Source organism: Salmo salar, chromosome 06 (genome assembly GCF_965601325.2).
Source record: "Salmo salar chromosome 06, fSalSal1, whole genome shotgun sequence".
NCBI lineage: Eukaryota > Metazoa > Chordata > Actinopteri > Salmoniformes > Salmonidae > Salmo > Salmo salar.
The window spans coordinates 55,978,827-55,995,000 of record NC_138296.1 but is presented as its reverse complement, the minus strand read 5'-3'; the positions used below and the strand labels follow the sequence as shown (position 1 = coordinate 55,995,000).

General features: G+C 42.4%; 1 protein-coding gene and 1 long non-coding RNA gene across 2 annotated transcripts in view; both read left to right on the top strand.

The window, feature by feature from the left end:
• The window catches only part of LOC123743461 (uncharacterized), a 7,371-nt gene extending 970 nt beyond the window's left edge, over positions 1–6,401 (top strand). The window contains exons 1-3 of the long non-coding RNA XR_006770268.2: positions 1–3,300; positions 3,708–4,098; positions 4,218–6,401. The exon at positions 1–3,300 is cut by the window's left edge and continues 970 nt beyond it. This is a non-coding gene — a long non-coding RNA (uncharacterized LOC123743461). The remainder of the gene's footprint in view (positions 3,301–3,707; positions 4,099–4,217) is intronic.
• LOC106607556 (prolyl endopeptidase) overlaps positions 1–16,174 on the top strand; it is a 64,232-nt gene that overhangs the window by 28,745 nt on the left and 19,313 nt on the right. The window contains exons 9-11 of the mRNA XM_014204595.3: positions 7,915–8,112; positions 11,691–11,794; positions 12,603–12,739. Coding sequence (XP_014060070.1) covers positions 7,915–8,112; positions 11,691–11,794; positions 12,603–12,739 — 439 coding nt within the window. The remainder of the gene's footprint in view (positions 1–7,914; positions 8,113–11,690; positions 11,795–12,602; positions 12,740–16,174) is intronic.

Sequence of the window (16,174 nt, the reverse complement as noted above, 5' to 3'; positions counted from 1 at the left end):
CAGTCCTGAAGCATACCCTCTGATTCTGGTGACCATTTCTCAACGGAGCGAATCTGGGGTACTTCCTGTTTCAGCTTTTGCTTGTACACAGGAAGCAAAAGTATGGAGTCGTGATATGATTTGCCGAATGCAGGACGAGGGAGGGCCTTGTATGCTTGCTTGTGGGTAGAATAGCAGTGGTCTAGGACTTAATCGCCCTTAGTAGTTTGGAGACGTGTTGATGAAAGTTGGGCATCAAGTGTCTTACTGATGCCGAATTAAAATTGCAGGCAGCCTCTGGCTGTAGGGTTTCCTGCTTGTTTATAGCTTTGCACAGTTTAAGCGCCAGCTTATTATTTTTATTGTCCTGTGGTGAAATGTTTACAGCAGTCACGATAACAGCTGAAAACTCCCTCGGGAGGTAGAAGGGTCGGCATTTGACCATAAGGTTTTCCAAGACGGGTGAACAGTGGGTTGACACTTCCATCGTGTTGGAATTACCACACCAGTTGAAGTTGATGAGGCAAACCCCTCCTCCCTCGATTTCCCCAACTCCACTGTTCAGTGCGGCCCATGTGAATTGAGAATTTATCGAGTTGAATAGCTGTGGGGGGTATCTTGTCTTAGAGCCATGTTTCTGAAAAGCAAAGAATATTGCAATTCCGAGAGTCTCATCGGTAGCAAATCCATTTTATTATCAAGTGACTGTACTTTCGCCAGTAGAATGGAGGGTTTCCCTTTGCATTGATCTCACCAAGATCCCTCCTCTCTTGCCTCTGTAACGCCAGCGTTTCCTCTTCGGTAGCCTGAAAATTGGATTGGAATTGCAGAGAGAGCCCAGGGCAGATTAGCCGAAGTAGAAGCCAGGATTGGGGTAAGTAACTAACGATCTGATGTTCAGAGTTCTTGTCGGTTGTAAGAAATAATAGCGGATACATTACGTGTAAGTAGACAAAAAATAAACAAGATTTTTCACAAAATAGCAAAGATGGGTCAGAGCTTCCAAAACGGTGGCCATCCAATACGGCGCCATGCTGAAATAGGCTGGAAAGGAGCCAGAGGTCAGGAAGCTACACTGCTCAAAAAAATAAAGGGAACACAAAAATAACACATCCTAGATCTGAATGAATGAAATAATCTTATTAAATACTTTTTTCTTTACATAGTTGAATGTGCTGACAACAAAATCACACAAAAATAATCAATGGAAATCCAATTTATCAACCCATGGAGGTCTGGATTTGGAGTCACACTCAAAATTAAAGTGGAAAACCACACTACAGGCTGATCCAACTTTGATGTAATGTCCTTAAAACAAGTCAAAATGAGGCTCAGTAGTGTGTGTGGCCTCCACGTGCCTGTATGACCTCCCTACAACGCCTGGGCATGCTCCTGATGAGGTGGCGGATGGTCTCCTGAGGGATCTCTTCCCAGACCTGGACTAAAGCATCCGCCAACTCCTGGACAGTCTGTGGTGCAACGTGGCATTGGTGGATGGAGCGAGACATTATGTGCTCAATTGGATTCAGGTCTGGGGAACGGGTGGGCCGGTCCATAGCATCAATGCCTTCCTCTTGCAGGAACTGCTGACACACTCCAGCCACATGAGGTCTAGCATTGTCTTGCATTAGGAGGAACCCAGGGCCAACCGCACCAGCATATGGTCTCACAAGGGGTCTGAGGATCTCATCTCGGTACCTAATGGCAGTCAGGCTACCTCTGGCGAGCACATGGAGGGCTGTGCGGCCCCCCCCAAAGAAATGCCATCCCACACCATGACTGACCCACCGCCAAACCGGTCATGCTGGAGGATGTTGCAGGCAGCAGAACATTCTCCACGGCGTCTCCAGACTGTCACGTCTGTCACATGTGCTCAGTGTGAACCTGCTTTCATCTGTGAAGAGCACAGGGCGCCAGTGGCGAATTTACCAATCTTGGTGTTCTCTGGCAAATGCCAGAATGCACGGTGTTGGGCTGTAAGCACAACCCCCACCTGTGGACGTCGGGCCCTCATACCACCCTCATGGAGTCTGTTTCTGACCGTTTGAGCAGACACATGCACATTTGTGGCCTGCTGGAGGTCATTTTGCAGGGCTCTGGCAGTTCTCCTATTGCTCCTCCTTGCACAAAGACGGAGGTAGCGGTCCTGCTGCTGGGTTGTTGCCCTCCTATGGCCTCCTCCACGTCTCCTGATGTACTGGCCTGTCTCCTGGTAGCGCCTCCATGCTCTGGACACTACGCTGACAGACACAGCAAACCTTCTTGCCACAGCTCGCATTGATGTGCCATCCTGGATGAGCTGCACTACCTGAGCCACTTGTGTTGGTTGTAGACTCCGTCTCATGCTACCACTAGAGTGAAAGCACCGCCAGCATTCAAAAGTGACCAAAACATCAGCCAGGAAGCATAGGAACTGAGAAGTGGTCTGTGGTCACCACCTGCAGAACCACTCCTTTATTGGGGGTGTCTTGCTAATTGCCTATAATTTCTACCTGTTGTCTATTCCATTTGCACAACAGCATGTGAAATTTATTGTCAATCAGTGTTGCTTCCTAAGTGGACAGTTTGATTTCACAGAAGTGTGATTGACTTGGAGTTACATTGTGTTGTTTAAGTGTTCCCTTTTATTTTTTTGAGCAGTGTATTTACAATAAACAGAATGTTGGAGCCAACAGTAGGCATAACCTATTTTAGTAGTCTAGTAGGGCTCACGTACATGGAGTTGCCGCAGGTGCTTCCTGACCAGATGCTGGTATGGTGTCAGGTACTGTCAATCGGGGTTCTAATATTTTCTATCTTTTCTGTAAAGAATCGTAAAAACAGTTTGCAGAGATCAGGTGATCTGTGATCAGGTGATCAGGCAGCCTCATGCTTCCCACCCGAAACAGTTCGGTACAGTTTGTGCATATTATTATGACAAACATTTTTTACGTTTTAGGTTTCGTCGGCTGTTCGGGCACACATTTTTTTTCTCTACTCTCTTGTCTGTGATTGGTCAACTGCAGGGGTGCTTCTTGTAGATTCAGCCCGAAACTCAGTGTGGATTCAGCATGGTGAACGCCAACGTCATGCATCGATTGACTGGTACGATTCTAGCCATGCATTATATAAACACCACCATGTAAATGCCATGGAGGGAGATTGCGGAGACGCTGGGGTCCGACCCAACCACTTGTTCAAAAAAGTGTTCGCAACCAGTTCGTCAAGGCAAAGAAAAGAAACAAGGGCCGCAGTGGAGATGCCGGTGGAAAGGCTTCTCCAGGAACGTTGTTGCTGGCTTTTATGGCAGGTGAAGCAACGTGCATCTTCACCAAAGGATGGGTATGTTGTATTTTTCTATTGTAGTTAACGAAAAGGGTAGCCATATTTTGCCAACAATAGCTAGCCAGCTAGTGCTAGCTACTTGGCTGGCTAATGGCTAGCTAGCCTAGCAGAATAGTTCTGCAGGGGAAGCAAGCCAACCAACTAAACTAAAGATCTTTTCAGCTTTTGATCAAATAATTTTGTCATAGAAAGAAAAACATAAGCTTCCCAAAGTCAATGTTTGGTAGCAAGGTCCAGCTAGTCAAAATGTTGCAAACGTTTCAGCAGAGTTGAGTAGCTAGGCCAGGCCTACTCTGCTCAAACGTTTGCAACATTATATAGTCTATTGTGGTCTCGCTTAATGTAATGTTCATTAATGTTTTGGAAATGTGTACTAAATAGCCCTCTACTTTTTTATTTTCAAGGCACAAACACCAGTGAATGGAGACCGCACCTGGTTTTGTTCTCTGCGCCCCAGCACTTCCTGTTCACCGGCCCCAAGCACTACCTCTGTCCCAGTACTGACTGGTGATCGGCCCCCAGCCCATCTCCTGCACTGAGTTGTAGTGCAGAATTAGGAACAATCTCCATGCAGGACTTGGGCAGCTCTATCCTGGGCCCACCCCCGAGAACTACTCCACTGGCTTGCTCCTCACCGACGCCACAGAGCAGCAGTAGTAGCAGTGGTGTGAGAAGGGAGAAAAGAGCTGCAGACTCCGTCCTTGACACATCACTTGCAAAGGCTTTGCAAATGATTGAAAACATATCTCAAGATCTGGACAACATCATGCACCAAGCCACCAGCTTGTCCCAGAGGTAAATAAATAAAAATGTCAGACTTTACTCTGATCCCCTTTCCTCTCTTCTTTTTCCTCTTCACCATGCACACTCTCCAGACACTCCTAATTTTCCCCTTCTTCTCATCCTCCCCACAGGGTCCTGGCACCTATGGATGAACTCTCGCCAAAACTCTGGGAGGAATTCGATCACCAGCTGCATGAGTTCGTGCGTGACGAATACAGACCACGACGACTGGGACCACAGTGAAATTAACAACTTGTTCTGTTGTTCAGATATCTCAGAAGTCAGACACTTTCATTTAATTCCATACACACTTTTGTTATTTACATGTGTCTGTTTTACTATTGTTCTGAAATATTTATATTGCTCTTAAATATTTTTATCTACTCTCTTGGCACTATATTTGAGCCTTTTGTTGTTTACATGTCTGTTCATAGCAGACACTGTTGAACTATTGTTCAGAAATATTTGTAACGACACATTTTATACCATAGACACTTGTTTTACATGTCTGTTCTCAGCAGACACTTTAGTATTGTGGTATATTTTCAGATGCAAGAATAAAGGTTTATTTGTGTGCTGAAAAAGCACTGACTTTTATTTCAATGCAAGGTGTTTCAATGGATTATATTTGAACATCAATTGCTGACAACGACTTTACAGGCTTGTGGTGTAGTTCGGTCTAATCTAAATTACTGCACACTGAGGCGTCCCAGAATCAGGTTTAATTTTATAAACAAGATTTAAAACTACTGGTTCACAGTGCACACAAAGAACTTAGTATGCATCCATCAAGGATCTTCATTCTTGCAGCGATGATGCCGAATGCATACTCTAACTCTCCGACAACGAGAGAGGGGGTAGTTCCAGATACGCCCAGGTTTATTGAGATGTTACCTGTCATTCAGGAGGTGTCCAAGAGAATGTCATATTAGGTAAACAAAAACAATATACCATTTTCCCGGAACCAAAAGCCTTGATTAAATTGCACTTGTTATAAAGAGGTGTATGTAGTAATAAGGGACATTTATTCCAACATTCTATTACCAACATACCTGGATAAGGGTTCGTGAGTGAGGTTCTCATGTAGGGGGAAAAGCTTAATCCCTGAGGAAAGTATGAGGACTTGGCATTGTGGTATGTAGCAGAACAGCTGGCTGTGGTAAATAAAGGGTCTTTGCAACAGTTTGGATCCAAAATAACTCTTAACACTCCACCATAGCTCTCTCGGCTGTATGCACCTACATACACCATTGTGAACCTGTAGCGGGCATCTTCCTTGTCTCTGTTTTGCGCCTATTATACAGTGCATTCGGAAAGTATTCAGATCCCTTGGCTTTTTCCAAATTTTTACTGCACATTTTCCTCCAATTTTCCTCCAAGCTGGAAAATTGGATGTAATAAATGTATCACTAGTCACTTTAAACAATGCCACTTTATATGTTTACATACCCTACATTACTCATCTCATATGTGTATATGCACCAATTTGTAAGTCGCTCTGGATAAGAGCGTCTGCTAAATGACTTAAATGTAATGTAAATGTATATACTATACCATCTACTGCATCTTGCCTATGCTGCACGGCCATCGCTCATCCATATATTTATATGTACATATTCTTATTAATTCCATTACACTTGTGTGCATACGGTAGTTGTTGTGAAATTGTTAGATTACTTGATACGGTTGCATGGTTGGAACTAGAAGCACGAGCATTTCGCTACACTCGCATTAACATATGCATTAACCATGTGTATGTGACCAATAAAATTTGATTTGAAATCTCCCACTTTCCCACCACCAAAGAATCCCCAGACCATCACATTGCCTCCACCATGCTTGACAGATGGCGTCAAGCACTCCTCCAGCATATTTTCATTTTTTTCTGCGTCTCACGAATGTTCTTCTTTGTGATCCGAACACCTCAAACTTAGACTTGTCTGTCCATAACTTTTTTCCTTTCTTCCTCTGTCCAGTGTCTGTGTTCTTTTGCCCATCTTAATCTTTTCTTTTTATTGGCCAGTATGAGATCTGGCTTTTTCTTTGCAACTGCCTAGAAGGCCAGCATCCTGGAGTTACCTCTTCACTGTTGATGTTGAGACTGGTGTTTTGCGGGTACTATTTATTGAAGCTGCCAGTTGAGGACTTGTGAGGCGTCTGTTTCTCAAACTAGACACTCTAATGTACTTTTCCTCTTGCTCAGTTGTGCACCGGGGCCTCCCACTCCTCTTTCTATTCTGGTTAAAGCCAGTTTGCGCTGTTCTGTGAAGGGAGTAGTACACAGCGTTGTACGAGATCTTCCGTTTGTTGGCAATTTCTCGCATGGAATAGCCTTCATTTCTCAGAACAAGAATAGACTGACGAGTTTCAGAAGAAAGTGCTTTGCTTCTAGCCATTTTGAGCCTGTAATCGAACCCACAAATGCTGATGCTCCAGATACTCAACTAGTATATAGAAGGCCAGTTTTATTGCTTCTTTAATCAGGACAGCAGTTTTCAGCTGTGCTAACATAATTGCAAAAGGGTTTTCTAATGATCAATTCGCTTTTTATAATTATAAACTTGGATTAGCTAACACAACGTGCCATTGGAACACAGGAGTGATGGTTGCTGATAATGGGCCTATGTAGATATTCCATTAAAATCAGCTGTTTCCAGCTACAATAGTCATTTACAACATTAACAATGTCTACACTGTATTTCTGATCAATCTGATGTTATTTTAATGGACAAATTTTTTTGCTTTTCTTTCAAAAACAAGGACGGTTCTAAACGACTGAACTTTTGCACGGTAGATTTAGGCGTAACCGAAGATAGCAGGTCAAATAATTCTGCATTGAAAAAACTATTAGGTTTAGGAGTGTAGTACACTAAAATATACAAGGTGGGCTGTTTCTTGTTCAAGCAAAAGATACGGCTTTCAAATAACGGAAGTTCGCCAAGACACAGCTACATATATACTTGTCTCTATGAATGACTGCTACCCTACCACCACGGCCAGACGGCCTTGGTTTCTGTAGATAAGAAAAGGCTGGAGTGGTAGTTTCATTTGGAGAGCAAAATCATTGGGTTTAAGCCAATGACAGATGGTTTAAGCCAGGTTTCAGTTTCATATGAAAATATGAATACAGTGTTTTCCACTTGCGCTGGCTGTCGGCTATACAGCTATGTAGACTCATTTTCAGCTGGATACTTTTTCCACTTAAATTAACTAGGCTACTTTTCAATTTGCTAGTCATAAAAGTCTGCAGAGCCCTCCCCCTTTAGAATGAACGATATGCCTATAAGCTTCAGGCAGATTTTAAAAGCAACCTCCCTGATAGTTGCTGGTTGAAAATACAATCTAGCGTTTGAATGTACCAGAGGCCACCAAAATAGTGCCTGTTCTGCAACAACAAAACATGCTGGCTACTCCATGTGCTTGTGGAAAACACTGTCAATGTCAGTGGAAATAATAAAATCATTGCATATGAACTACTTATTATTTAGAGATGTTACATTCAATAAACCAATCTTCACATGGATAGCTGCCAGATTGACAGAGGTATTCAGGAAAGTTAAAGGAACATAAATTAAGTGATTTACATTAACCACACTATGGGACATAATATGCTTTCCATGTCCTCTGTTGCTAATTATGACAGGGAGGACTGGAGCACTACCAGACCAACAGTAGTCTCTTTTGGTTTTGATCAGGTCCTCAGTAAATAACAAATGCCATATACTGTCTAGGAGTATTCTGTTATCTACATGATCATGGTTTTTAAACATTTAGATTGTTTGACTAACCCTTCTTCTTGCGTGCTCTCTCATTCACTCCCTCTCCCAGTGTTTGCCACCTGTACCTACTCCAGCCTCCTGTTCGTGTGTTTCCTGCACGATGTAAAGAATGTCCTTAAGATGTACCGTCTGAGCTCAGGGGAGGAGCTCAGGACCTTTGCCCTGGACGTGGGCTCTGTGGTGGGCTTCACCGGACGCAAGAGGGACTCTGAGATCTTCTACTACTTCACCTCCTTCCTCTCGCCAGGTAGGCTATCATAAACCAGGGCTCAAAACTGCGACCCAAGCACTCACATTTGTGACCTTTTGACTTGGCAGTGCAACACCTATTCTTAATTGGTCGCTTGTTTTTGGTTCACAATGTGCTTTTCTTATCAAGATGTATTCAAACACAATGGATATGCAGACCAGGTAGCCTATTTAAAAAAATATATAAAAAAATCTGAAGTCTTGGTTGAATCTTTGCGATGCGCAATTGTCATCATGCACTGTTTGAATATACATTTCTAAAGGCATCCTAAAAAACCTTCTCAGTTAAATGTTGACTAAAGAGTAGGCCTACCTGGCAGAATGATATCATGATGATTTGTTTCAATGACAGGGCATTTGTTTTGGAAACGCTGCCATCACATGCAGCCTACACTGTACAGTACAAAAACACTGCTAGCCAAACACAACGTGTTCTTGGACGCTCCCGCCAAAAAATCTTTTGATTGTTCCCAAACCTCAAATGTGCTCTCCTGATGTGGTTTAACCTGAGCTGCGTCTCAATCCACCACATCCGCCGATATCGTCCTTCCGCATCTGAGGTGCAAGGTGGCAGAGCTAGAGTAGTTTTTGTCAGACCATAAGACATCCTGAAAATCAGTCTTCTCACAAAAACATCAGTAGCATCCGAAAGGTTTTGCCGACAAACTATTATGACCACTCTATTGAAAGCTGAGACTCACGAACACAATGGTTTTCCATTTGCCCACAAGACTCATCTGAAGGTCCCCTGGCCAGTTAAAAAAATGAATGGAACTACAGTGCATTCGGACAGTATTCAGACCCCTTGACTTTTCCACATTTTACGTTACAGCCTTATTCTAAAATGTATTAAATCGTTTTTTCCCTCTCAATCTACACACAGTACCCCATAATGGCATAGCAAAAATAGGTTTTTAGAATAGTTTTAATTTAAAAAATAATAATAATTGAAATTACATTTACATAAGTATTCAGATCCTTTACTCAGTACTTTGTTGAAGGACCTTTGGCAGCGACTACAATCTCGAATCTTCTTGGGTATGATGCAACAAGCTTGGCACACCTATATTTGGGGAGTTAATCTCATTCTTCTCTGCAGATCCTCTCAAGCTCTGTCAGGTTGGATGGGGAGTGTCGCTGCACAGCTGTTTACAGGTCTCTCCAGAGATGTTAGATCGGGTTCAAGTCCATGCTCTGGCTGGGACACTCAAAGACATTCAAAGACTTGTCCCGAAGCCACTCCTGTGTTGTCTTGACTGTGTGCTTAGGGTCGTTTTCCTGTTGGAAGGTGAACCTTCGCCCCAGTCTGAGGTCAAGAATGCTCTGTAGCAGGTTTTCATCATCTTTCCCTCGATCCTGACTAGTGTCCCAGTCCCTGCCACTGAAAAACATCCCCACAGCACAATGGTGCCACCACCATGCTTCACCGTAAGGATGGTGCCAGGTTTACTCCAGGCGTGACGCTTGGCATTCAGGCCAAATAGTTCAATATTAGTTTCATCAGACCAGAGAATCTTGTTTCTCATGGTCTGATTGTCCTTTAGGTGCCTTTTGGCAAACTCCAAGCAGGCTGTTATGTGCCTTTAACTGAGGAGTGGCTTCCCTCTGGCCATTCTACCATAAAGGCCTGATTTGGTGGAGTGCTGCAGAGATGGTTGTCCTTCTGGATGGTTCTCCCATCTCTACAGAGGAACTCTGGACCTCTGTCAGAGGGACTATCCGGTTCTTGGTCACCTCCCTGACCAAGGCCCTTCTACCTCGATTACTCAGTTTGGACGGGCGGCCAGCTCTAGGAAGTCTTGGTGTTTCCAAACTTCTTCCATTTAAGAATGATGGAGGCCACTGTATGCTTTGGAACCTTCAATGCAGCAGAAATGTTGTGGTACCCTTCCCCAGTTATTTTCCTCGACACAATCCCGTCTCGGAGCTGTACGGACAATTCCTTCAACATCGTGGTTTGGTTTTTGCTCTGACGTGCACTGTCAACTGTGGGACCTTAAATAGACAGGTGTTCGCCTTTCCAAATCATGTCCAATCAATTGAATTTACCACAGGTGGACTCCAATCAAGTTGTCATCTCATATCAAGGATGATCAATGGAAACAGGATGCACCTGAGCTCTCGATTTTGAATCTCATAGCAAAAGGTCTGAATACTATTTCTGTTTTTTACATTTAATAAATTAGCAAACATTTCTAAAAACCTGTTTTCACTTTGTCATTATGGCGAATTTCATGTAGATTGATGTGGGGGGAAAATAATTGAATCCATTTTAAAATAAGGCTGTGACTTAACAAAATGTGGATAAAGTAAAGGGGTCTGAATGCACTATATATATATGGAGATAGTTTAGTAGCTAAAATAAGGGGATAAATGCGTGTTAAAAAAAATAATAAAAAAATGAAACGTAAACTTTTCCTGATCTTTCATATCTCTCAGATATAGGACAGACACTTCAGAACAAACTTCCATTAGATTTTGGGGGGGACTGTATGTTGTTCCATGTAGTGAAACTGTTATTCAATGCATTTCTATTGGTTAATACCAGTAATGCCAAAGTCAATATTTCCATTCCATATTTTTTGTATCTATTTTTTTGATACCTTAAGAGTTCTTAAAATTCAAAATCAAATATCTAAATGATGCTTGGTATGACCATCTTAAAACAATTCCATATGTTAGCTTAGACCCCCCCACCCCGAATAAAAACTCTGAAACCTTGAAAAACAAAACCAGGAAACCGGAATTTACCAAAAGATAAAATTGCTTTCATAGTGTACTATAACTGTAGAGTGACTTCAAAATCGCTAACAATAACACCCTTTTTATAAAAAATAAAAAAAATAATGGTTTGTCATTTTTAGCCTGGTTCGGAAGGAATCCAGGCACATTATGGGACACAGATCAGGACATTATCGCTGCGCAGCGGCACAACATTGGTGCGACCAAATCATATGCTGGTGCCGTCAACTGAAAAAGTTGGTGCCACCAGTGAATCAGACACAGACAGACAAAAACACACACACTGTGGTGGGCTTCAGCGGATGCAAGAAGGACTCTGAGATCTTCTACTACAGAGTGGCGCAGCGGTCTAAGGCACTGCATCTCAGTGCTAGAGGCGTCACTACAGACCCTGGTTCGATACCAGACTGTATCACAACCGGCCGTGATTGGGAGTCCCATAGGGCGGCGCACAATTGGCCCAGCGTTGTTAGGGTTTGGCCGAGGTAGGCCGTCATTGTAAATAAGAATTTGTTCTTCACTGCCTTGCATCGTTAAATAAAATAAATAAAATAAAATGCTGCTTCACCTCCTGCTACGTAGGTTATCATATTACACACATTCTGAGTTAGAGACTGATACACATGCATACACGCGCACAGATGTTCTACTACTTCACCTCTTTCCTCTTGCCAGATACCCCCCACCCCCCCACACACACAAACACACTTTCTACTATTTCACCCCCTTCCTCTCTCTTGTAATGTACAAATGTAATTCAGATGTGATTTTTCTACAAATAAACTGAATCTGAAAAATATAAAATGACCTGTCCCTCCACTCTGTTCCGTCCAGCCGTTATCTATCACTGTGACCTGACGAAGGAGCCCCTGCATCCCCACGTGTTCCGGGAAGTCACCGTCAAGGGCTTTGACCCCTCTGACTACCAGACCACTCAGGTGAGATACCTACCATATTACATGTACATGATGACCCTTCAAAGGATGGTATCCCTTTACATACTGTACCAATGAAGAAGAAAGTGGATTTAATTGACCAACATTTCGGCTAAAGATTAAGCGTTGGTCAAATATATCCACCCGAAGGAGAGATGAGTGTGCAGCTTTTTCCTATGTATAGTTTATCTTCTGTTAGTCAGCACCTCACCTAAAGGGTGTGTTCTTTATTTTATTTACTTTGTGCTTTTCTTTACTAACACAAATCACCAGAATTGACTGATTGGATGTGTGTGGTTTGTCACTTCAACAAACCTCTGTGTATACACGGAGTGTACAAAACATTAGGAACACCTAATATTGCATTGCACCCCGTTTTCCCCTCAGAACAGCCTCAATTCGTCAAGGCATGGACTACAAGGTGTTGAAAGCGTTCAAGTTAGCTGGATGTCCTTTGGTTGGTTGACCATTCTTGATACGCACGGGAAACTGTTGAGTGTGAAAAATCCAGCAGCGTTGCAGTTCTTGACACACTCAAACCGGTGCGCCTGGCACCTACTACCATACCCCATTCAAAGGCATTTAAATATTTTGTCTTACCCATTCACCCTCTGAATGGTACACATACACAATCCACGTCTCAATTGTTTCCTAGCTTAAAATCCTTCTTTAACCTTTCTCCTACCCTTCTACACTGATTGAAGTGGATTCATGGGATCCAATAACGGATCATAGCGTTCTCCTGGATTTACCTGGTCAATCTGTCATGGAAAGAGGATGTTTTCTGCACTCAGTGTGTATCTGCCTCCAGGTATTCTACCCCAGTAAGGATGGCACAGAGATCCCCATGTTTATTGTCCATAAGAAGGGCCTGAAGCTGGACGGCTCTCACCCAGCCTTCCTCTACGGCTACGGAGGGTTCAACATCTCCATCACTCCCAGCTACAGGTACAACCACAAGTCACACTGCTAGCTACAGGTGAAACCAGAAGTCATACTGTTAGCCACAGGTAAAACCACAAGTCACACTGATATCTACAGGTACAACCACAAGTAATACCTGTGTTTCCCATAAGCGCCGTCCGTCGGCTAAATAGACGATAACAGACTCATTGCTCTGCTGGCTACTTTTTCCACTTCATTAAGATGGTCATACCAAAATATGTAAAAAATTATTTGATACAATTTTGAATTTGGGCCCAAAGAAATGCGTTGAATAACACATTCATAAATGTAAAAACAGAGTCTCTAAAAAAAATTCAATAAGGTTTTAAAGTGTCTGTCCTATATCAAGGAGTGATATGTGACCCATTGTAAATTGATGGGTCATGTGAAAGAAATGCTATAACCACCCCTTAGCCACATCTAGCTAAGTAGATGGGTCTCTGTTGTTTAGACCTGTTCACATGTTCATGAAATACAATAGATGGCCGTCATCACCCCCAGACACACCTGGCTAACATGATGGGCCATGTAATCATCTGCTGAAATGGAGTCTTTTGTTTAGACATGTAAGTTAGCAAGCTAGCTAAACAATGAACCATAAATCCCAACCCATACGGTACTAGATAAAGGTCAAAATAAATAAATAAATAAATAAAAAATAGCAATACAAACTGATTGTCATAGCTAGCCACCATGCATGAAATGCTGTATGAATCTGCAGGTAGCTACTATGATTGATGTTGGCTAGCTAGCTAATATTAGGCTATAAATAACAATGCAAATGGATTTCTGCAATACGAATAATATTATTTCACAGGTCATACATGTAACATTAGCTAGCGAACTAGCCAGCTAACGTTAGCTAGCCAGCTAAAGGTACGCTTTAACCTCTTACATCTAGATAGCGGAACACCGCTCCAATATCCAATGATAGAGCGTGGCGCGAATTACAAACTCCTCAAAAATCCCAAAACTTCAATTTCTCAAACATATGACTATTTTACACCATTTTAAAGACAAGACTCTCCTTTATCTAACCACATTGTCCGATTTCAAAAAGGCTTTACAACGAAAGCAAAACATTAGATTATGTCAGGAGAGTACCCAGCCAGAAATAATCACACACAACATTTTTCAAGCTAGCATATAATGTCACAAAAACAAAAACCACAGCTAAATGCAGGACTAACCTTTGATGATCTTCATCAGATGACACTCCTAGGACATTATGTTATACAATACATGCATGTTTTGTTCAATCAAGTTCATATTTATATGAAAAACCAGCTTTTTACATTAGCATGTGACGTTCAGAACTAGCATACCCACCGAAACTTCCGGTGAATTTACTAAATTACTCACGATAAACGTTCACAAAAAACATAACAATTATTTGAAGAATTATAGATACAGAACTCCTTTATGCAATCGCTATGTCCGATTTTAAAATAGCTTTTCGGTGAAAGCACATTTTGCAATATTCTGAGTAGATAGCCCGGCCATCCTGGCTAGCAATTTTGACACCCACCAAGTTTGGCACTCACCAAACTCAGATTTACGATAAGAAAAATTGGATTACCTTTGCTGTTCTTCGTCAGAATGCACTCCCAGGACTTCTAGTTTACACCCAATGTTGTTTTGGTTCCAAATAATCCATAGTTATATCCAAATAGCTGCGTTTTACAAATTGGTGCATTCACCTTATGATATCCAGTGGAACAACCACTTTACAATAGTGCATCTAAATCTTTTAGGGGGGGGGGGGGGGGTTAGAAGGATTACTTTATCCTATCCTAGGTATTCCTTAAAGAGGTGGGGTTTCAGGTGTCTCCGGAAGGTGGTGATTGACTCCGAAGGGTGACGCGCCGGCGTGTATCGTGACAAAAAATGTCAAAATATTCCATTACCGTACTTCGAAGCATGTCAAACGCTGTTTAAAATACATTTTTATGCGATTTTTCTCGTAAAATAGCGATAATATTCCGACCGGGAAACCCTGTTTTCATTCAAAGACGAGAAAATAAAAACATGGTGTCGCCTCGTGCACGCGCCTCAGTCGTTTTCGTTCAAAGACTGAACATGTAAAATGGACTCTTCACGTGCACGCGCGCACCCGTTTCATTGTTCTAAGATCGACCACTATCCAAATGCGCTACTGTTTTTCGCCCAGGGACTGCAGAGTCATCATTCCCCGTTCTGGCGCCTTCTGAGAGCCTATGGGAGTGTTAGAAAATGTCACGTTACAGCAGAGATCCTCTGTTTTCGATAAAGAGGCTATAGAAGGTCAAGAAATGGTCAGAGAGGGCACTTCCTGTTTAGATTTTTCTCAGGTTTTGGCCTGCCATATGAGTTCTGTTATACTCACAGACACCATTCAAACAGTTTTAGAAACTTTAGGGTGTTTTCTATCCAAATCATTCTAGTTTCTGGGCAGGAGTAATAACCAGATTAAATCGGGTACGTTTTTTATCCGGCCGTGAAAATACTGCCCCCTATCCTAAACAGGATAACTTTGCAATGAAAAAGAGTTTCTGACGAAAGTAGGAAATTCCACAGATTTCAAAACTCAGTCTACTTCTTCCATGAGAACAACACTGTTGATCATTGTTTATTCCCCATTACTGTCATCAGAAGACTACAATGTCTGGTTCAAATATATATATTTTTTACCTAAATCTGGGATTTCCTCGTCTCATTCATTTTCAGAGAGTGTCAGCATGGCACGATCGTCCTCCAGAAAGTAGTCCAGCACAACTTTTTCCCACTGACCTTTGTTGACAGCGTCTGCTAAATTCAGGGCAGCAATGTTGTTGAGAGCAGTAGCAACACTTGCAGTTCTCCATATCTTTCAAAAAAGCCACGGTAGCAAGGATTATCTACACATATGAGAAGCTCATGTTAAAGACAGAAGATGCTACATGGCAGACCAAGCCGAACACATCTCTCAGCATGTCCAGCCCATCCATTCTCTCAGCCAATCATGGCTAGCGGGAAGGTTCCTGACTTTTTCGTTGGCTAAACCAACTAGGTATGTAATTTAACAATTTTATTCGCACATGTTCCAGAAGGCATTTTTGCCCAAAAGCACATTTTGATAAAACATTTTTTTAATTTGAAATGCCTCTCCTGTGAAGTAGTAACGTGCGACATACACCTAGGTTCTTGAAACGGGTCACATATAATAAAGCTCAGGAAATATTTGGTTGTTGTTGGCAGAAAACTACTTCCATACTTCCATTCATTTTTAAAACCAGTACCGGGTTACCTTCAGACGAGTTCTGTGGCTGTTGTGAGGGTTGTAGAGCAAAACAGAGAACACCATTTTGTTTGTGAGAGTCTCATCTTTCCTTAGTGGCCAAAACGCTCGGCATTACAGACGTTTTTGTGAGAAGACGGATTTTTGGGATTCCTGTGGTCTGACAAACAGAGCTGTAGCTC